The following is a 21,945-nucleotide window of genomic DNA, read 5'->3' as shown; positions in this document are numbered from 1 at the left end:
CGTTTCCTCTGGGGATGGTGGGGGGGCTATTCTTTCTGGAACGCCACTAGATCTGGTCTGGGCACGTTGCACCCGACGTTAAACCATCTCTCACGGCAGCCCTGAAGGCGTATCTGTCTCCCAGGAAATGCCCCTCTCCCTGATCATTGTTTGCTTTGGCAGCTGTACCGCGTGGCCTGTGACTTTCGCAGACTTCGTAACGTGTCGTTTTATTTAGATGACAAGTTGAGAACCGGCAGTGGTGCAGGAAAGCTGGCATTTGAACTCCAGGGTGATCTAGAATCTTTATATTCCCTCTCTGGGTGCTTTTCTTTTCTTCTTGCCCTCTCCTGCTGAGTTAGCAGAAAAACCCCAAGACCGTGTCTTATGTAAGAGAGGCGGTTACTTTTCCGTCATGTAACAGGGGGCCCAGATGCTATCTGGACAGGCCAGGGTATCAGCTCTGCAGGGTCTCAGAGGTCCAGGCCGCTTCTAGCTTTCTCCTCTTTCAGCCTCCTACCCGTGCATGGAACACAGCTGCTGGAGCACCAGCCATCACACACACCTCTCAACCATAAAGAAGGGGCAGGTGAAGGCAAAAGGCTTGAGCCACACAAGTCTGCCTGCCTGCCTGCCTGCCTTCCTTCCTTCCTTCCTTTTTTTCCTTTTGTTTTCTTTTCTTCTTTTCTTCTTTCTCTTTCTTTCTTTCTTTCTTCCTTTCTCTCTCTCTTTCTTTCTTCCTCTCTTTCTCTCTCTTTCTTCCTTCCTTCCTCCCTTCCTCTCTTTCTCTCTCTCTTCCTTCCTTCCTTCCTTCCTTCCTCTCTTTCTCTCTCTTCCTTCCTTCCTTTTTTTCTTTTTCTTTTCTTCTTTTCTTTTCTTTCTTTCTTTCTTTCTTCCTCTCTTTCTCTCTTCCTTCCTCCCTCCCTCCCTTCCTCCCTTCCTCTCTTTCTCTCTGTCCCTTCCTTCCTCTTCCTCTCTTTCTCTCTCTTCCTTCCTTCCTTCCTTCCTTCCTTCCTCCCTTCCTCTCTTTCTCTCTCTCTCTCCCTTCCTTCCTCCCTTCCTCCCTTCCTTCCTTCCTTCCTTCCTTCCTTCCTTCCTTCCTTCCTCTCTTTCCCTCTTTCTTTCTTCACTCTCTTGGAAGCTTCTCTCAGCAGCTTCATCTTATGGACCAGGCTGTGTTATGCAGAGGACTTATAGGCAGATATATGTGATTTTTTGCTGGGTACATAACTACCTTTAGAAAAAGCAAGGTTCCGTTCCTAAGGGAGAAGGAGAGAGTATACATCGGGCAGGCGAACATAATGGTCTCTGCCGTCCTTTCTCTCGGTAAACATTTCGAGGCTGCCTGCTCACACCTGGTATGGGACTAAACCCCATGGGGATGTGGAGAAGGCAGGGGTTTCGTTGCTTGGGGCCAGTGACCCATGGGGAACATGAAATGACAAAACATCCAAGGACACGTGAGTCGACATTAGTCTAATTGTGTAATTAGACTAATGGAGCTGTTCCATCCATCAAGAACTTGAGGGCAGCTTTACAATTACAGTTCCCTGTAATTGGCTGTTCCTGATGGGACATCGTTACTCTTCGTCCGCAGTAAATACACTGTATGTTGTTCGGTTCACTGTTCTCCTTAGTCCCATCCCCGGAGTCCCAGCTGAGGCCTCTGGAGACAGACGTAGGGCTGCAGAGCTCACCAGCAAGCCTACAGTGCCCCTGAGGCTATATCAGCAAAGCGAGAGTCTGTAGCAGCCGCCCCCCACCCCGAGCGCCCCAGATTCTTGCTGCCTATGCCTTCTGGCTTCTCACCTGCCTTACTTAGGGGGAGGTGAGCTCTCCTTCCAGCAGAGCGCCCCACGCCCTTTGGGTGCTGGTCAGACTCACGTGTCTGGGAACTGGCCCCTTGCCACCCCTAACCATCACTTCCTAATCACACAGCCTTTCCCACTTGGGGGTCAGGGGCCTGAATATAAACCAAGCTTCACAAACACCATCGAGCCTCGCAAGGGCCTCAGGTGTGGATGAGCAAATTAAACGAGTATGGTGACTCGTGGAGAAGTCGATTTTGTTTTCAAGTTGAGTATTAAATATTTTCCTTTGTCTGGTTTTAAACCTTCCATTGGGAGCTTACGACTCCGGTAAATAAAACAGATATGTAAAAGCTCTTGGTTGTATATAACGGTCAGTTTCGTGAGGGGGAAAAGCAAAAATAAGGGAACAATAACAAGGACAAACATAGAATGAATTCTTGCCATTTTCAACCACATGGATGTATCCCAGGGGCATTATGCTCAGTGAAATAAGTCAGACAAAGACCAATACCATGTGATTTCACTTACATGTGGAATCTAAAAGACAAAACAAAGGAACAAGCAAAAGAAAGGAAGAGACTCATAGGTACGGAAAAGTGTGGGTTCCTGGAGGTGGGAAGGCCTGGTGACATAGGTGAAGGGGATTACGAGCTCCAGACTTCCAGTTATAAAATACATAAGTCATGGGGATGTTATGTACAGCATAGGGAATACAGTCAATAATACTGTAATAACTTTGCATAGTGACAGGTGGTAACTAAACTTATCGCAGGGATCATTTTGTAACGTATAAAAACATTGAATCACTATGATGTATACCGAAAACTAATAGGATATTGTACGTCAATCATACGTTGGTTTTAAAAAGTTTAGGGGCGCCTGGGTGGCTTAGTCGGTTGAGCATCCGACTTCGGCTCAGGTCATGATCTCACGGTTCGTGGGTTCAAGTCCTACATCTGGCTCTGTGCTGACAGCTCAGAGCCTTGAGCTTGCTTCAGATTCTGTGTCTCCCTCTCTCGCTGCCCGTTCCTACTCAAGCTCTGTCTCTGTCTCTCAAAGATAAATAAACATTGAAAAAACATTTTAATAAATAAATAAGAAGTTATAAAAGGGCAAACTGAAGCTCTTATAGTAAGAGACACAGATACACCCACAGAGTCAGAGACCCTGAAAGCTGATCTCTATGGGGTCATCTCCCCACATTTGCCCTTTTAAGGGTATTGCAGCTAAAGGCTTCTGATATCACGTTGCATTTTGACTGTTGCGCGGACAGAGAGAGGTTCTCGATGCTCGATCTGCCGGCCCAGTCAGATTCAGTGCACGGAGCCTAGACTGTCTGTCCTTGTTGGGGGAGAGGGGGCTCATGACTCAGGTAAGAAAACGCCTGGGGAGGAGCAGAGGAAGTGCTGTGCTCTTGAGGAGCGGTGGCAGGGGTAGGGCAAGTAGACCTGGTTCTTTTGTTCCAAACAGCTTCCCAACGGTGCCCATGTTTTAAGGGGCGACGGCTGTGTGTCCAGAGTCCCTCACATGCTCACTTTCGCTGTACCACGCCCAGCACACCATCATCAAAAGTCTGTATTTCTCCACCTTCTGGCAGCAGCTGCCCTGCCAGAGGCCACAGCTGGATTCTTTCAGCATCTGGCTGCGCCCAAGTTGGCCGGATCCTCCAGGGCAGGAGCCGTTCGTTCGTTGCAGACGCCCAGTGTTCAACAGACCACGCCTCCCGGGCTTCCGTTTTGCCACGTGTTCTCAGGGCCTGGCTCCCTGGAGGGCCTTGGTCTCCTAAATACCGCAGCGTGGGGACTTGCATGCAGGTCCGGAGCTGGGCGCTAGTCTGGAAAGGGAACCCAGTCAGGGTATCTACTAGGGCACTAGGAATTACTCCATCCCACCCTGAAACGGTTGGAGTCTGTCAGTTTTATTAGTCTTCCCAAAGTAACAACCTCGTATTGTTATTCTTTTCTCATGTATTTGTTCTATATTTGTTTATTTCTGCTGTGAGGTCAATGATCTTTTTTTTCCTTCTCCTTGATTGGGATTTAATTTGCTTTTCTTTTTCTCGTTTCTTGAGATAGAATGTGAAATCATTGCTTTTTAGCCTTCATTTCTCTCGTGTATGAATTGTTGGCTACACATTGCCCTCTAGGTACAGGCTTAGCTACATCCACAAGTTTGGGTATACCATTCATTGTCACTCAGTTTAAAATATGTTATAGCTTCTCTTGTGATTTCTTCTTCTTCCAACGGTTTATTTAAGGAGTGTGTTGTTTAGGGACGCCTGAGTGGCTCTGTCAGTTGAGTGTCCAACTTCAGCTCAGGTCATGATCTCACAGTTATGGGTTTGAGCCCTGAGTCAGGCTTTGCACCGACAGTACAGAACCTGCTTAGGATTCTCACTCTCCCTCTCTCTCTGCCCCTTCCCTGTGCACTCTCTCTCTCTCTCAAAAATGAGCATTAAAAAAGTGTATTGTTTAATTTCCACACAGTTGGGATTTTCTAATTTACCTTTTATTACTAATTTTATTTTATTATTTATTTATTAAAAAAAATTTTTTAATGCTTATTTATTCTTGAGACAGAGAGAAACAGAGCATGAACAGCAAGGATCAGAGAGACAGGGAGACACAGAATCCCAAGCGGGCTCCAGGCTCTCAGCTGTCAGCACAGTGCCCAATGTGGGGCTCAAACTCACAGACCATGAGATCATGACCTGAGCCGAAGTCAGAGGCTCAACTGACTGAGCCACCCAGGTGCCCCTATTACTGATTCTAAAGTCAATTCCATTGTGATCAGAGAATAAATTCTAAAGCCTAAATGACTTCAACCAATCCTTTGAGATATATCGAGGCTTGTATTAGGACCCAACACATAGACAATTTTGGTAAATGTTCCATACGTCCGTGAAAAGAATGTGTACTCCATTGTGGTCCTTCAGTTTTCTAAGTATGTCAATTAGGTTGATTTCATTAATTGTGTTTCAGAACTTCTGTATCCTTATCAAATTGTTGCCTGCTCATTCCATCAGCTATTGTGAGAAGTATGTTAAAGTCACTCATCTCATTTTGGATTTGTCTAGTGAGATCCTTCTTTGTTCTGTTGATTTTTACTTTATTCAGTTGACACTAAATTACTAGGTACACATAGATTTAGAATTGCTGCACCTCCTTTATCATTATGACATGACTCTTGATACAGAGTAATGCTACTTGCCTTCAAGCCTATTTTTATCTGATAATGATATAGTTACTTTGACTTTCTTTTGATTCATGTTTGCACAATGTAAGCTTTTCTGCCCTTTCAATTCAAACGTTCTGGGTGCCTAATTTATTTATTTATTTTTTTTTATTAAAAAAAATTTTTTTTAACGTTTATTTGTTTTTGAGACAGAGAGAGACAGAGCATGAACAGGGGAGGGGCAGAGAGAGAGGGAGACACAGAATCGGAAGCAGGCTCCAGGCTCTGAGCCATCCGCCCAGAGCCCGACGCGGGGCTCGAACTCACAGACCACGAGATTGTGACCTGAGCTGAAGTCGGACACTTAACCGACTGAGCCACCCAGGCGCCCCTCTGGGTGCCTAATTTAAAGTAAGTCTCTTGCGGTACCTGGCTGCCTCAGTCGGTGCAATGTGTGACTCTTGATCTCAGGGTTGTAAGTTTGAGCCCCACGTTGGGTATAGAGATTACTTAAAAATAAAATCTTTTTAAAAAAAGAAATAAAAGTAAGTCTCTTATAGGCAGCATATAGTTGATATTTTAGAAGATGTGGTGTGACAGTCTTCTCTTTCAAGTATCCTGCCTGTTTTATAGTTAATTACTAATATTGTTGGTTTTATATCTATCATCTAAGTTTTTTTTTTCTATTTGACCAGCTGTCTCATGGAGCTTCTTACCTTTTTTTAAGAGTATTCAGCTATTTCTTTTAGTCCATTTCCCCCTCTGTTAGCTTATTGGTGAGAACATTCTTCTGTCATTCAGACACAGGCTACACTAGTAATTTCAACATGCATCCTTATCTTATAGTTTGTAGTTAACTATAGGTTATTATGTTTACCACTTCCCTAACAATGCTGGATTTCAAAATGCTTTAATTTCAGGGTGCCTGGGTGGCTCAGTCAGTTAAGCATCCAGCTCTTGGTTTCGCCTCAGGTCATAATCTCATGGCTTCGTGGGTTCAAGCCCTGCAGTGCAGAGCCTCCTTGGGATTCTCTCCCTCTCCCTCTCTCTCAGCCCCTCCCCTACTCATGATGTCTCTGTCTCTCTCAAAATAAATAAACTTAAAAAGTGCTTCAACTTCAGGTATCCCTGTCTTTTGTGAGTTATTGTTGTCACACATTTAAATTTATATGTAAGTTAAATCCCATAAGACATTGTTATTATTATTATTATTATTATTATTATTATTATTACTGCTAATAAGCTGTCACATGTATCTACAGGTCTAGTCTTCTCTTGTTCTTCCATCGTACGTTTTTGTGCTTGCACCTGTGCTTCTTTTTATTCTGCGTAAAGACCTCCTTTTTGTCCTTCTGCTAACATGAGTGTGCTGGAAACTAACTCTGTTTCCATGGTTTACTCCATTTTCCTTAGTTGGTACCTCAGGTCCGTTTTCTGGCCCAGAACCCCACCCAGGATTCCACATACAGTTAATTGTCACATCTCCTTAGCTCCTCTTGGCTGTGACAGTTTCTCTCTCAGACTTGTTTTTGATGACCTTGATGGTTTTGAGATTACTGGCCAGATATTTTGAGAATGTCACTCTGTTGGGATTTGTCTGATATTTTCCTCATGATTAGAGCAGGGTAGTGTTTTTGGAAGGAAGACCATAGAGGTAAAGTACCCTCTGATCGTATCTGATCAGAGGATATGCCATCAACGTGACCGATCACTTTTGATATTGACCTTGATCACCTCGCTGAGGTGTCTGTCAGGTTTCTCCACTGTAAATGTACTCTTGTTTCCTTCTCTTTCCATACTGCACTCTTCGGGAAAAAGTCACTATGCACAGCCCACAGTGAAGGAGTGGGGAATTATTATGCTCCATATCTTTAAGGGCAGAATATCTACAGAAACTACTTGGAATGCTTCTGTGTGGGAGAGTTGTATCTTCTGTCCCATGTATTAACTTATTTATTTATATCAGTATGAATTCATGCTTCATTATCCTTTAAATGTCTGTATGATCCTTCTAGGGCTTCCTTTTCTACTCCTGGTATTGATAATTCTTTAATCTTTTCTTTGTTTCTCAAATAGTTTAGCTGGAGGTTTATTGTTTATTTGATTGATCATTTTTATTTTTATTTATTTATTTATTTTTAAAATTTTGTAATGTTTATTTATTTTTGCAAGAGAGAGACAGAGCACAAGCAGGGAGGGGCAAAGAGAGAGAGAGAGATCCAGAATCCAAAGCAGGCTCCAGGCTCCGAGCTGTCAGCACAGAGCCTGACGTGGGGCTTGAACTCATGAACCATGAAATCATGACCTGAGCTGAAGTCGGACACTTAACCGACTGAGCCACCCAGGCACCCTGATTGATTGTTTTTATAAAACAAGCTGTGTTTTCACTGACTTTCTCTATTTGTCTATATTCTATTTCATTCATTTCTACTCTTATGTCTCATTTCTTTTTTTTATACTTACTCTACTTACTTATTTTTACTTCTTTTGGATTTAATTTACCTGACACAGAAGGGGATTTTTCCTTGGAAGGTTCACCTTGAGAACCTGGTAGAATTCCTGGTGGTAAAATCCATTAAAGTGTGCCCCCCCCCCCCCCGCAAAAAGACTGGACCCTCCCCCCACCCCACCCCCGAGTTTCTCAGTCTCAAGCTAATGCTCACTTAGCCTGCCACAGATTGTCAAAATTACCACGTAAATGTTTTTTACCAGTTTGTGGCTATAGTGGCTTCTGCTCCAGGTTAGCTGATCTTGGCTGTGATTGTGTGTGTTCACCTGTCTCTCCAGATGTCACATTTCTCTGATGGCTCTAAGAAAGTTACTGATTTTCAGTATGTTCATCCTTTTTCTTGTTGTAACAATGGAAGTGATGACTTCTAAACTCTTCACATGTTAAACCTGGAAGCAGAAGTTCACACTTACATTTTAAAGATATTTTAGCTGGGGATAATAGCATTTTAGATTGGCAATTACTCTCTCCTGGCATGTTTAAGATATCATTCCACTGTCTTCTGCCTTCTATCAGTTGTGTTGATAAATAAACCATCAGTCTTACTGCTGTACATTTGAATGCAATGTGTCTTTTTATTTCTCTAGAAGTTTTTAGGATTTTTCTTTTGGCCTTTGGGTTTTAGCAGTTTTCTAGATGTGTCAAGGTGTTACTTTCTTTGAATGCATTCTGCTGGAGTTTGCAAGTCTTCTTGAATCTGTAGGTGGATGTATTTAATAAATAAATTGTGGAAAATTCCCACCCATTATTTCTTTTCCTTCTACTTATGCCAGTTTTCTCTGTCTTTCTTAGATTCCAATTATGGATGTTAGACCCTTTGACAATATCTCACTTGTATCTCACTCTTTTATGCATTTTCCACTATTTTTCTTTCAGGGCATCAGCCCCAGAATTTTCCACTGTCTTCTAGTTCATTAATCTTGTGTTCAGCTTTTTCTAATCTGTGGTTAATTTTATTCATATAAGTTCTTAATTTTAGTATTTTTTCAGTTGTGGGATTTCCATTTGGTTATTTTTAATATACTTCATATTTGTGTCTTTTCTTCTGTTGTCTCAACGTATACCTGTATTTTCTTGAACATATTATAGCTATTTAAAGAACTTTTTTCCTGCTAATTCAGTATCTGTGTCACCTATGGATCTTCTTCTATTGTCTTTTTTATCCCTTGATTTTGAGTCAGATGGCTCTGTCTCTGGGAGTGCCAGACAGATTTTTATTAAACGCCAGATATTGTGTTAAGAAAATTGAGAGGCTCTAGATAGTGGTACCATTTCCTTTGCTAGGCAGATAGAGTGGAAACTGATGACCTTAATCTAGTTAGGGACTGAGTCGATTTGAGGCTGGATTAAAGGCTCCATTTGATTTTATTTTTAAATTCCTATTCCTAGAGTATAGCCTCCAAAGTTTGCAACCCAGAATCTGGGTTATTCTCTGAGCCTTTGCTTCTGAGAAATCCTGAACTTTAAACTTTTGTTTGTCAGGACCACAAAGTGACAAAAAAAATCACATCTGCTTTTTAGAAGCTTTCAACCTTGATACTTAGTTTTCTGTTCCACATAACTCTGAACTCAGCAAACATCTTGAGAGGGAAACCAGTAGTGTTGGGCTCAGTTCTCTGCTACCCCTTCTCACGTGGAATCTATTCAAGTCTCTGGTTTTGGTATCAGGGGTCCCATGGGCTCATCACAAGTTCTGTTGGCTTCTCCACCTGCTGGTAGTGACTGTCTGCCTGGGTCACCAGCCACATCCAGCCCTGAGTCTCTTGTCCTGCTCCCAGAATGCTTGAGTGAGGGCCCCCTCCTCTCAGACTGTTGTCCCTTGGAGTCCTGGTTGCCTCAGCAGCTCTCTGTACTTCAAACAGATGTTTTTCTGTATTTTATCTGGCTTTTCTATTTGTTCTCAACGGAAGTATAGACCTTCTACAAGGTGCTCCAACACACTGACCATCAACCATTCCCTTTCTGATGGGCATTCACTTCTCTTTTTCTTTCTAAAATCCCTTTAAACTATCTTTCTTTATGTGTCTCTAATACTGATGTTTTTATTTCTGTGGAGCAGATTCCCAGGAGCAGGATTGCTTGGTCTAACATTACACACACACGCGCGCGCGCGCGTTGTCTGCTTTCTAAAGCCACACTATAGCATTTCCTATTTCTTTTTTTTTTTTTTTAATGTTTTTTTTTTATTTTATTTTTGAGACAGAGAGAGACAGAGCATGAACGGGGGAGGGTCAGAGAGAGAGGGAGACACAGAATCGGAAGCAGGCTCCAGGCTCTGAGCCATCAGCCCAGAGCCCGACGCGGGGCTCGAACTCACGGACTGCGAGATCGTGACCTGGCTGAAGTCGGACGCTTAACCGACTGTGCCACCCAGGCGCCCCTAGCATTTCCTATTTCTAATAGCTATGTATGAGAGTATATTTTTCTCCAGCCTCTGTTAACAATAGTCATTATAGCTCTTTTAAATTTTTGCTGGTCTGATAGTTTTAAAGTAATAGTTCAGTTTAACTTTAATTTGTATTTATTTCCCTGACTACTAGTAAATGTATGATTTTCTTGATATTAGGATTTCTTCTCCTGTGAGTTGCCTATTTACATCCTTTGCCCTCTTATTAATGTTTAAGAGATGTTTATTATAGATATTGTTATTTATCCTGTGTTCATAAGATGCTTTGAATTTCCAGTTTACCCCTATTCTCTGGATTCTCACCCTTGCGACTCTCTTCCCTGCAAGTCTCTCTCTCTCTCTCTCTCTCTCTCTTTTTAAAGTTTATTTATTTATTTCGAGAGAGAGAGAGAGAGTACAAGTGGGGAAGGGGCAGAGAGAGGGAGAGATGAATCCCAAGCTGGCTCCACACTGTCAGCGCAGAGCCCCATGTGGGGCTTGAACTCACAAACTGTGAGATCGTGACCTGAGCCAAGATCAGAGTCAGATGCTTAATTGACTGAGCCACTGAGGTACCCCTCTATGTCTCTTAATTAGAACCCAGCCTCTGCCCTCCCAGCTCCTACCACTCTTCTCTGACACTTTCCCATTTGGCCAGTTCCAGCCCGGTTTTCTCCTAGGGCACTGCTTACTGGTAGTCCCATCTCCCTCACTCAACTGTGGGCTCAACAAGGGCAGTTATCTGTGTCTTTTTCATTCTCTGCCTTATCCCCAACATCTAAAACAGGGGCCAGCATAAAAGTGCTCAATAGATTGGGGCACCTGGGTGGCTCAGTCGGTGAAGTGTCTGGCTTTGGCTCAGGTCATAATCTCACCATTCTGAGTTCGAGCCCTGCATCGGGCTCTGTGCTGACAGCTGAGAGCCTGGAGCCTGTTTCAGAATCTGTGTCTCCCTCTCTCTCTGCCCCTCCCCCACTTGTGCGCTCGCTCTCTCTCTCTGTCAAAAATAAATAAACATTTTTTAAAAAAGTGCTCAATAGATATTTTTTAAATGAACCCAGTCAATTTTGGAAAGCATTAAAGTATCATGGTTTAAAATGTAGACTCTGGATCCAGACTGCTGGAGCTGGAATCACAGCTCTGTTATTTAATACTTGTGTGACCCAAGTGCCTGGGTGGCTCAGTCAGTTAAGCATCTGACTCTTGATTTCAGCTCAGGTCATGATCTCCCGCTTCATGAGATCAAGACCTAAGTTGGGCTCTCTGCTGACAGTGCAGAGCCTGCTTGGTATTCTCTCTCTCCCTTTCGCTGCCCCTCCCCCCCCCAATAAATATTTATTTATTTATTTTCCATTTAAAATGGAAAATTCTTTAAAAAAATCCCTGTGGGACCTTGGGCAAACCTCTTTATGCCTCAGTTTCCTCATCCCTAAGATGGAAATCATAGGAGTAGCTACACCATAGGATTGTTATTAGAATGAATGAGCACATATATGTGTATTAGTTTCCTAGGGATTTGTAACAAATTACCACAAACTAGATGGCTCAGTACAACAGAAATTTATTCTCTCGCAGAGAATACTCCTGGAAGCAAGATGTCCGAAATCAAGGTGTCCACAGAGTCAGGCTCCCTCTGACGGTTGTAGAGGAGGATCCTTCCCTTCCTTGACTCTTCCAGCCTCTGATGGTTGCTGGCATTCCTTGGCATTCCTTGGCTTTGACGCTGCCATTACTCCATTATCTGACTGCTTCCTTTTGTCTCTCTGTGTCTTTACATGCTGTCTCCTCTCTGTGTGTCTGTGTCCAGAGTTCCCTCTAGTAAGGATTCCATTCACTGGTTTGGGGGCCCACCCTAGTCCAGTATGACCTCATCATAGCTTGATTACATCTGCAAAGACCCTATTTCCATTCAAGGTCCATTCACGAGAACCTGGGTTAAGACTTGAACGTATCTTGGGGCGCCTGCATGGCTCAGTTGGTCGGGTGTCCAACTTTGGCTCATGTCATGATCTTGCGGTTCGTGAATTCGAGCCCCATGTTTGGTTCTGCGCTGACAGCTCAGAGCCTGGAGCCTGTTTCAGATTCTGTGTCTCCCTCTCTCTCTTCCCCACCCCTACTCACACTCTGTCTCTGTCTCTGTCTCTGTCTCTCTCTCTCTAAAAAACAAACATTAAAAACAATTTTTTTATAAAGACTTTAGCACATCTTTTGGGGGGACATAACTGAACTCAGTACCATATGTAAACCCTTTCAGTAGGGCTTGGCCCTTGAGTTCATTCTTGTATCCTTAGTGCCTTCGATAATTCCTGGCCTACAGGTGTCCAAAATAATCTGGTGAATTAATTAATGGACCAATGCTTTGTCCTCTGGCCTACAAATATATTTTCAAAACCCATCATTTGTCTTTTTGTTTTATTATATCTTTTGCCATTAAAATGTTTTAAGTTTTGTACAACCAAATATATTTGTCTTCCTTCCTGGCTTCCTTTTTTTCTTTTTTTAAAAATAAATGCTGGGTTTGTAGTCTTGGTTAATAAGTTGTCATGCCTCTAGCCCCCAGGTTTCCCTCCCATATTTTATAGATAATCTCCTAGACTTTCTTACAAGAATTTTTACATTTTATTTTTTAATGAAATGCTTAGTCTATATGGAATTAATGTTTGTTTTTGGTGTAAGATGGGGGCTCTTCTGTATTTTCCCACTGGATTGTCACTTGTGAAATTCTCATTATACCAGAGTCTAAGTCTGGAAATTTCCATTCTGTTACACTGGTCTTACATCTTTTCTGTATTAATGCAATATGTTTTTTGTTTTTTTTTTAACTTAGTGAAACTGATTTTTCCTCCTTTTTATGTTTTTTAGGCTATTCTGAGGCTATGTTTGTATTTTTCCATATAAATTTTACCCATTTGTCCCCCAAATGCATTATTACAATCACAATTGGACTTACATTACATTTATGTATTAGAAATGTATCTCCTTTGGAATCGTGGAGACAGAGCATACCAGGATGTGCAGAAGGGGAGAACGGAGAGCCTTTTGTTGCCTAAGGGAGTGCAGTCATTCAGAGTCGGCTCTGCCCGCTGCACTCGACCCTCAGCTCTGGGTTTCACAGCTTGTGTCCACTTGCCCTTGGACAACAGATCAGGCCCTAGGACTTGAGAACAGCCTCCTCTAAGGGAGGGGTGGCTTGTCTGCTCATGTCTTCAGTCTTCACAATTTGTTACTCATCCGCCCACAGAACTCTCTAAGGTTTTACACATGTGTGCAAAAATGAGCCGGGTTCTGGGTATTTGCCACTAGAAGTACGTGTCTGGTCGATTTACTCATTACGCCTGGAATTCCTCTTGACGTTGAAAACCTATCAGAGCACCTTATCTTTTATTCTCAGACGGAGGCCGTCTCATTTCACGGTTTTTGAAGGTTAGTGTTGGTTCAGCATCTTGTCCTTCTGAGCCATTGGAACACAATTCTAGTCTTGTTGGATTCTATAGGAATAACATATTTTTAAAAAAAATTTTTTTAACGTTTTATTTATTTTTGAGACAGAGAGAGACAGACCATGAACAGGGGAGGGGCAGAGAGAGAGGGAGACACAGAATCAGAAGCAGGCTCCAGGCTCTGAGCCATCAGCCCAGAGCCCGACGCGGGGCTCGAACTCACGGACTGCGAGATCGTGACCTGAGCTGAAGTCGGATGCCTAACCGACTGAGCCACCCGGGAGCCCAAGAAATTCTTTTTTTTTTTTTTTTTTTTTTTAATTTTTTTTTCAACGTTTATTTATTTTTTGGGGGACAGAGAGAGACAGAGCATGAACGGGGGAGGGGCAGAGAGAGAGGGAGACACAGAATCGGAAACAGGCTCCAGGCTCTGAGCCATCAGCCCAGAGCCCGACGCGGGGCTCGAACTCACGGACTGAGAGATCGTGACCTGAGCTGAAGTCGGACGCTTAACCGACTAAGCCACCCAGGCGCCCCTAGGAATAACATATTTTAAAAAATCTAAACGAAATCATCAGTGTCATCATCATGCCCGCAGCAAAAGAGAAAAGAAAAACCACGGTTTCACAACTTGGGGTCGCTGTTGACAAGCCATTGCTCTGTCTTGAAGGTCCGCCGTCGGGCCATAGGTTGGAGGAAGGATTGTTGTTGAAAAAGCAGTGGAGTCCCATCGCTGGGGGAACGGGTAGGGTTACATCAGGTGGACCAGACAGAGCTAGCCTTACGGACTAGAAATTTCTAGATCAGGGATGTGGTCGGACTGTGATCATGGCGTGTTTCCAGTGGTCACAGCGTTGCCACCAAATTGATAGAATTTCATAGATGCAAAGAGCTGGAAAGGCCCTCAGAGCTGGCGCACCTATCGTTACCCTCTCTTCACCCCGGCTCCTCCATTGTTCACCATCTCAGTGGATGCTTCCCTTACCCAGGGGTGTCGGGCTTGGTCGTGTGGCTTTCCTTGACCTGGCGTGCGGCAGACGTGACCTGAGCAGCAGCCTCAGATGTGCTGCGTGCTTTTGCTTGGCCTGGTGCTCCAGCGCTCTGCCAGTGGAAGGACCTGCCCGGGGCAGCTGTGTCCCTTCAGTTTGATCCCCAGAATGAATGCACGCAGAACAGGCCGGAATCCAACCTGCGGCCCGATGCCAAGCCAGTCGACCCGCAGCCTGAATCAGAAACACCTAGCCAAATCCATCTTACGTCTGCCAGACCGCACTTGACCCGCAGAGCCGGGAGCGTGAGAATAAATGCTTGTTTCCTTGTCAGCCGCCGGGCTTTGGACGGTTTGTCATGCAGAAGCTGGCTCATAGAGTCCCTGTTCCCGTTGCCACCCTGTTCCAAACACGTAGTACGTCTAGGCTGGGGGACTCTCAAACCCAGCCTCAGTGGCACCCTCTGTAGACTGCCCAGGCTGTGTCATTTGAATGGGGAGTGACACACTGGCCAGCGTGTGGCTGTGCGGCAGAAACCACCACTGCTCGTCATTGACAGAGCCGGAAGCCTCAACCGTGAGTCCAGACTCAGTCGCCTGTGCTGGGCTGTGGCCACTGGCCACCAAGCGTCCCTGGGCAGTCACCCCCAGTGCAGTTATTGGAGTGTCTGCACACTATTCCCAGGCGTCCCCGGGCTCCGGGCTCCTCGTGTGTAAAAGGCGAGGCTGAAGCTGATGCTGTCCAGGCTCTCCCGTGCGACACCTTGGCTCTAGCAGCTGTAGCTGTGTCTTTTCAGGAAACAGATGGCTTATTTAGCCTTCCCCCTGAACTTTGACCTCCTCATTTGTGAGACGGAGCGTTGTGAAGTTTAAATGAAATAACGCGAAAGTCGCTTGGCTCGGTGGCCGACGCCCGGTAGCTCCTCAGTCAAATTCTCCTTCTCAACGAAAGAGGAAGCCCGGCTTCTCTTTCTCGACGGAAGCCTGGGAAGCTTCCCTTAGTACCTGGAGTCAGGAAGGCGTGTGTAGGGCGGTGAGGCCAGCCCTTGCCCTTGTCGTCAGACCGTCAGCGCTGAGTCTCTGTTCCAGACGCTCGCCAGCCTGAACTCTCGCACCTGAGCCACCGTCTCCGGAACACCTCCCGCCAGCAGTGTTCTCATGCCGGGGGCTTTTATCTGAGCTGCTCCGGACTGCGGTGATTCACTGCAGGCAGATCCTGTCTGTAAGAAATGCTGAAGGAGCTGATGCTAGGTGGAGCTCAGATGACCAAGAAGGAATAAGGAACGTTGGAAATGGTACTTAGCTGATGAAATACAGAAGCCTGGTTTTTCATCGTTAAAAAAAATGCACCTGAGTGCTTCAAGCAAACATTATAACATTGTCTTGGGTTAATAACATATGTAGACCTGTAGCTTAGAGGACAGGGGGCAGGGTAGGGCCTGTATGGTTGCTAGGGTTCTTCATTTTATGTGAGGTGGTTCGCTATGAGCTCCAAATAGACTGTGAAAAGTTAGCGGTATATATTCTCCCCGGAGCAACCACCAAGAAGAGGGTGCAGAGAGCCATAGCAGACCAGCGTGACTCACATGGAGAGACTGGTGATGTTTCTATCCCCGGATGCTCTGCAGTGGCTGGGCTTGGAAAGACCAAGTCCCTCACCCAGCTTCTTGTTGTGGGCACCCCTTGGGGAGCACCTGTCTTCACCGAGAGAGCCAGCAGGGGTCCCGTGGAAGGACATGGCCTCCTGTGGAAGAACCAGTCTGCGATCTAAGGGACGTCCCAGGGACAGCAGAAGTGACAATTCTGTGAATCAGAATGTGCCAGACCATGGCTTGTCACTCTTTGAGGAACTCACTTCATGAGATGCCTCCTAGAAAAGACCAAAGGACTTGGCTTGAATGGTTAAACGTTTTGAAACCTTTCTTGTAAATGCTGCAGTTTGGGCTTACGCTGTTTGGTAAATTGCCTCCGAGCGTCATGATAAATCTAGCTGATTTGCTGCTGTGTTCCTCCCAGAAATGAGAGTGTGCAAGGGGAGGCTCTAGAGACACGCATGTTTGGAAAGTGCTTAGTGCCTCTTCTAGTGATCACACCCTCCGGGTTTCCCGTCCTCTGTGATGCTCTGTGCCCGCAGGGGAGGGCACGCCTACAACCCCAGGACAGGCTGCTGAAGGCGTGCCCAGCCTCTCTGGTGCCTCACAAGCCTCCAGGCTGCGAAACATTTGCCTACAGACATTTCCTTACTATCCGCTACATATGTTTTTATGAAAGGACTGAGCAGGAGGAATTTGCAATGAATAATTCATGTGTAATTGTTTTCAAAATATAAAGTTATTTTTCAAAGAAAGCAACCAATCTATCCGTTTCAGAGTCCCCCTGCCGCTTGGGTGCTTCTGCGTGGGCTGCAGCTTTCCATCGAAACCCTCGTGTCGTCCTGTGCTGGGCCAGTCTCCTCCGCAGAGCTGGGACGGGGTGCCTGTGCAGATGGCGCGGAGCTGTCAGAATTCCCAGCCAGCGCTGCCTGCCCAGGTCCCCAGGCAGGCCTTTGGGGACAGTCTTGGCATCCGGCGCTGCTCTCCACCGAGCCCCTGCAGACAATACCACAACACCTGCATTCCCTTCCCTTTTCACTCTGCTTCCAATGCTGCACCAAATACATCCCGCGGCTGGTTTACTTTAACCCACACACACGAGCCAAGCCACGGCCAGGGCCTGACCAACTGGGCTGGTGCAGATACAGCGAGCCGCGGTCCCATTCAGTTCATTACTGGCACTGATAGTGAGAATGAGAACAAGGCAATGGTGCCAGCTCCCTGGGTCCTAGTCCCACACACCAAGAAGGACGGCACCCAGACAGAAGGAGCCAGGCACTGCACACAAGTTGTAGGCACCCTGCTGCAGCTAAGTGGCTTTACACTCTGCAGCTCTAGTGTGAAGAGGCCGGGGCAGAAGGCTCTGTATCTGTAAAGACCTCAGCACAGTCCTGGCACGTAGCAGGCAATAAGCATGATGATCGTGGTGATGATGGTGGTGGTGATGGTGACAGCGATGATGGTGGTGATATTGATGACGGCGGTGGTGATGGTGGTGATGGTGGTGATATTGATGATGGTGATGGTGATGGCGATGATGGTGGTGATATTGATGATGGTGGTGGTGATGGTGGTGATATGATGATGGTGGTGATGGCGATGGCAATGGTGGTGATGGTGGTGATATTGATGATGGTGGTGGTGATGGTGATGGTGATGGCGATGATGGTGGTGATATTGATGATGGTGGTGATGGTGGTGATGGCGATGGCAATGGTGGTGATGGTGGTGATATTGATGATGGCGGTGGTGATGGTGGTGATGGTGGTGATATTGATGATGATGGTGATGGTGATGGCGATGATGGTGGTGATATTGATGATGGTGGTGGTGATGGTGGTGATATGATGATGGTGGTGATGGCGATGGCAATGGTGGTGATGGTGGTGATATTGATGATGGTGGTGGTGATGGTGATGGTGATGGCGATGATGGTGGTGATATTGATGATGGTGGTGATGGTGGTGATGGCGATGGCAATGGTGGTGATGGTGGTGATATTGATGATGGTGGTGGTGATGGTGATGGCGATGATGGTGGTGATATTGATGATGGTGGTGATATTGATGATGATGGTGATGGTGGTGATGGTGGTGATATTGATGATGGTGATGGTGATGGCGATGATGGTGGTGATATTGATAATGATGGTGGTGATGGTGGTGATGGCAATGGCGATGATGGTGGTGATGGTGGTGATATTGATAATGATGGTGGTGATGGTGGTGATGGCAATGGCGATGATGGTGGTGATGGTGGTGATATTGATGGTGGTGATATTGATGATGATGGTGGTGATGGTGATGGCGATGGTGGTGATATTGATGATGGTGGTGATATTGATGATGATGGTGGTGATGGTGGTGATATTGATGATGGTAGTGATATTGATGATGGTGGTGATGATGATGGTGGTGATGATGAGTACTATCTCATCCCATCCCCTATTCCTTTCCCCCCTCAGCTTTCTCCACAGAATGCAGCCACCCTGCTTTATTTGGTTTGTGTTTCCTAGGATGTGTGTGAATATAAATCTAACTAATGAGACCCAAAACCACCGCAGTCACAGCAGATGTGAGCTTGGATACCTTGGATGGCATGGCCTTTGGAAAGGTTTGCAGTGCTGACTGCAGCCTCTGGGGCCATGCCTGCTGAACCCAAGGCTGCGAGCCCACTTACCCCTTTGTTCGCTCGCTCGCTCGCTCAACAAACACATCTCGCCCAAGGAGTCAGGACACCTGGGCCCCACCTGTAGGGAGCCTGTGGGTGGAGACACACGAGTAACAATCACAGGCCAGAGCGCAGGGGCCATGGGGCCGAGCCCACCGTGGGTCTGGAGGGCCTCGGTCAGCTGGGACCCCGGGACCACTCAACTGCCTTTCTCCTCACTTCCTTCCTCACCAGGTACTGGGAAATCGCGGAATGCCCGTGGATGATGACCAGTATGCTCCGCTCACTGCAGAAGTAGGACATGAGAAAGGAGGGACGAGCTACTTGGACTTGGCGGCAGGCCTTGGAGGTAGCTAATCGCCGGCACAGGCCCTGCCGGGACACGTTTCCCACCGGTGGCGACGCCAGTCTTTGCGAGCGCGGCCGCGAGGCCACCGGGGTGAGGTAGTGTGAACTGAGGTGCCGAGACAGCGTGTGTTCTAAGACTGGAAACAGACATTCTTGTTTAGCTTCATCTGACTGTGTTTCGGCCTTTTTCTTTGCACTAAACCAAACTGTGAGTGCAGAATTTTGCCTGACGGAGCCTTCTACAAACTCAGAGCACAAACGGCTTCTAAAATTTGCTCCAGAGCCTGTGCTCCTTCAATCACGCTTCATGTCCTTTAAGATTTTCCTCCTAAAAACAGATGCTGCCTCTCTGTGATTAGTGACACCCAGGCATCAGCAAGGCGGGCGTTCCTCCCCCTTTTTGGTAGATAAGGACACAGAGACCCTAAGAGATTCGGGGACATGCCCAGGATCGCTGAGCTGCGGTCCCTCCCCTCGCCCTGCCCCCAGCGGTTGCCAAGAAATCTGTCGTACATGGTGCAGTCAAGCCTGGAGGCTGGGTCCTCCTGTTTGCCACCTGCTCGGTTTCTGCTCTCCGGTCCACGCACCTGGCAGGGAGAGGACGAGCAGCTGGGTCATCCTCCCCCTCGCATCCCCTCTTGCTAGAGTTTAGATGGACAGAGAAGCCCTCTAGAAAGGCCACAGTAATCCCACAAATACGTTGACAGGATACGCTTCCTTTTTTGCTGCAAATGCAGCGCAGGCTGGACAGGGCAGAACCCAGAAGCCCTGTTTGCATTTTGCCATCTCCCCCGCGTTCGGTCTGGGAGATGACAGGGCCGTGCGGTGGGCCTCCCGAGAGAAACTGGCAGCCGGGACTCCTCGCCGGGAAAATGAGAAGGTCAACCATCTATCTGGCCACACCAGAGTATCAGTTGACAGGCCTGTCCTAGGGGAGAGAGGGCGTGCCCACATGAGAAACAGGCAATTCGAGAAGCCATAGAATTTACCGTTTTGACCCCTTGGGTATACGTTTTGACATTTTTGAAGGAAGATAAAAAGAAGGAAAAGGTTTTCACATTTATCTTAGCGCTCCCAGTGTGCCGGCTGAACTTGTCTTTCAGGTGAGGAAACTGGGGCGCAGGGTGAGTCAGTCACTTGCCCGCGGTCCCAGAGCAGTGAGTCGGTGGCTGAGTGGGAATTTGACTCAGTAGTCACTGAATGCTCTTGGCTTCCTCCCTGCCCCCCTCCTTTCCCCCCACTGTCCCCCTCCTCCTCTTCCCTGCATCTGTCCCGCACCACTGCCTGTCTCCCCACATGGCCAGATGCTGGCAGGGGTGGGGGTAGAGACCTCGGCTCTGGGCCGGCCCCAGGCCAGGGACCCAGGGTGGCGGAGGGGGAGGTAAGCAGCAGGAGAAGTGTTTCCTGCACCTGTAGTGAGCCTGAGGGAGGCCGCTCCAGGCCCAGGTGGAGGCGAGGCAGAAGCCAGGTTCAAGACTGGGCCATAGGGTGCCCACGAGCTGCAGGTGCCCCGCCCACCATCCATCCCGCAGACCCATGGGTGCAACTTGCGTACCGACAGGGCCACCCGGGCGCCCCTGGTTGGTTTTAAGGCAGAGATTACAGTGTCTTCCTCAGTTTTAGGGGAGAGAGGCCATAACGCAGTAGTTAGGCTGCTGGGCTCTGGAGCCTGACGGGCTCCATGAGCCCTGTGACCTTGGGGAAGCCGGGGAGCCCCCGAGCCCCCATCTCCTCGTATGTAAGATGGACGTAATAACGGATTTCCTTGCGTATAAACGAGGCACAAGAAGAGAATCTACCTCTTAAGGTTGTTTGTTGAGAGGACCAACACATACCTGAAGGCTCCTCCTACAGTGTCCAGCAGACATGTGGCCTGTGAATTAACAAACATTGACTGACTTCCACATTGCTCTGTTTACGACACGATTCTGGGAACCAAAGCCAGGCAGGGAATTCTCCTTCTCTGCCCCCGAGAATGGAGAGATCAGTGAGGTACAGCCCGGTCCTGTAGGAAGGGGAGGGCGGGGAGACGAGGGAGTGTGCGAGGCGAGGCGGTCGCCATGTGCTGGACAAGAGCCTGGCCCCGCAGTCTAGACAGCACCTTCTTTCTGCAAGGGCAGAATTTCTAGGAAACTGAAGGAAAAGAACCCAGCCCATCACAAAGCTAGTGCTACGTTCGCATCGCAAGGCTTACCGCTGTCGAGTATCCCGACAGGATTTGGGACAGAGAGAAATCCAGTGCCCAAATCGAAAGACGTGGACGCGCCATTAACGGAAGTCTTCCGGTTTGTCATTGTTTCAGACGCTCCGAGGAATGGGCCAGAAGGGGCTCCATCGCAGACTCCGGTTCTTTCGAAGAGTAACTTGGACGGCTACTTTGTAACCGCTGAAGAGTGCGTGAAGCGCTTCCCCCAGAGACTGAGGGAAGTCTTCCGGGTAAATTATGACCTATCTACTGCTTGGCTTATCTGGACACCCCCCACCCCACCTTGCTCCCAGCCATCCAGCCCCACCGGCTGGGACTCCCGGAGCCCCGGCATGCCCTGCACCTCACGGGACCCGGCGCCCCTCGCCGTAGACTCCGGTTCACCCCTTCTCCCCTTCCTGGGGAGGGGGGCTCGGGCTTAACTCTGCAATCCCCTCCCAGCCCTGAGGTCCTCCCCTGCTCCCGCTTTGCCGGGTCTGCCTTCTGCCTCTCGAAGACTTTGGAGAAATGTGGAAGGAGAGGGGCGGGTCAGGGAGTTAAGGAGGAATTCGGGATGCGCATTCGTCCATCCTATCCACGCCACCCATTCACTCGGCAGACAAGTAGCATGCCCTTACGATCTGCTGGAATTTCTGCTAAAGGCTGGAGATGGAAGAAGGGGCCCCAGTCCAGTCTAAGACGCACATGGTAAACAGATAGTTCAGACACATGGGATTGCCTGTTGTAGAAGGAACCATAGCATGCCATGGGGGCACAGGGAAAAGACCCCACTAAGGAGGACTTCCTGGAGGAGGTGGCCCCTGAACCGAATCTTAAACCCCCAGCAAGTGCTGGCCAGAAAA

General features: G+C 47.3%; 1 protein-coding gene across 8 annotated transcripts in view; it reads left to right on the top strand.

Annotated features, from left to right (window-relative positions):
* Positions 1 to 21,945, top strand: part of EFCAB6 (EF-hand calcium binding domain 6) — a 250,449-nt gene that overhangs the window by 139,645 nt on the left and 88,859 nt on the right. For all 8 annotated transcript variants that reach the window (XM_045467278.1, XM_045467283.1, XM_045467280.1 and 5 more), the window contains 2 exons: positions 18,784 to 18,898; positions 21,200 to 21,333. In XM_045467278.1, the coding sequence (XP_045323234.1) occupies positions 18,784 to 18,898; positions 21,200 to 21,333 (249 nt within the window). The remainder of the gene's footprint in view (positions 1 to 18,783; positions 18,899 to 21,199; positions 21,334 to 21,945) is intronic.

This window comes from Leopardus geoffroyi, chromosome B4, assembly GCF_018350155.1.
Source record: "Leopardus geoffroyi isolate Oge1 chromosome B4, O.geoffroyi_Oge1_pat1.0, whole genome shotgun sequence".
Lineage (NCBI taxonomy): Eukaryota > Metazoa > Chordata > Mammalia > Carnivora > Felidae > Leopardus > Leopardus geoffroyi.
Note: the sequence above shows the minus strand (reverse complement) of the source record. Positions and strands in the feature narration are given on the sequence as shown.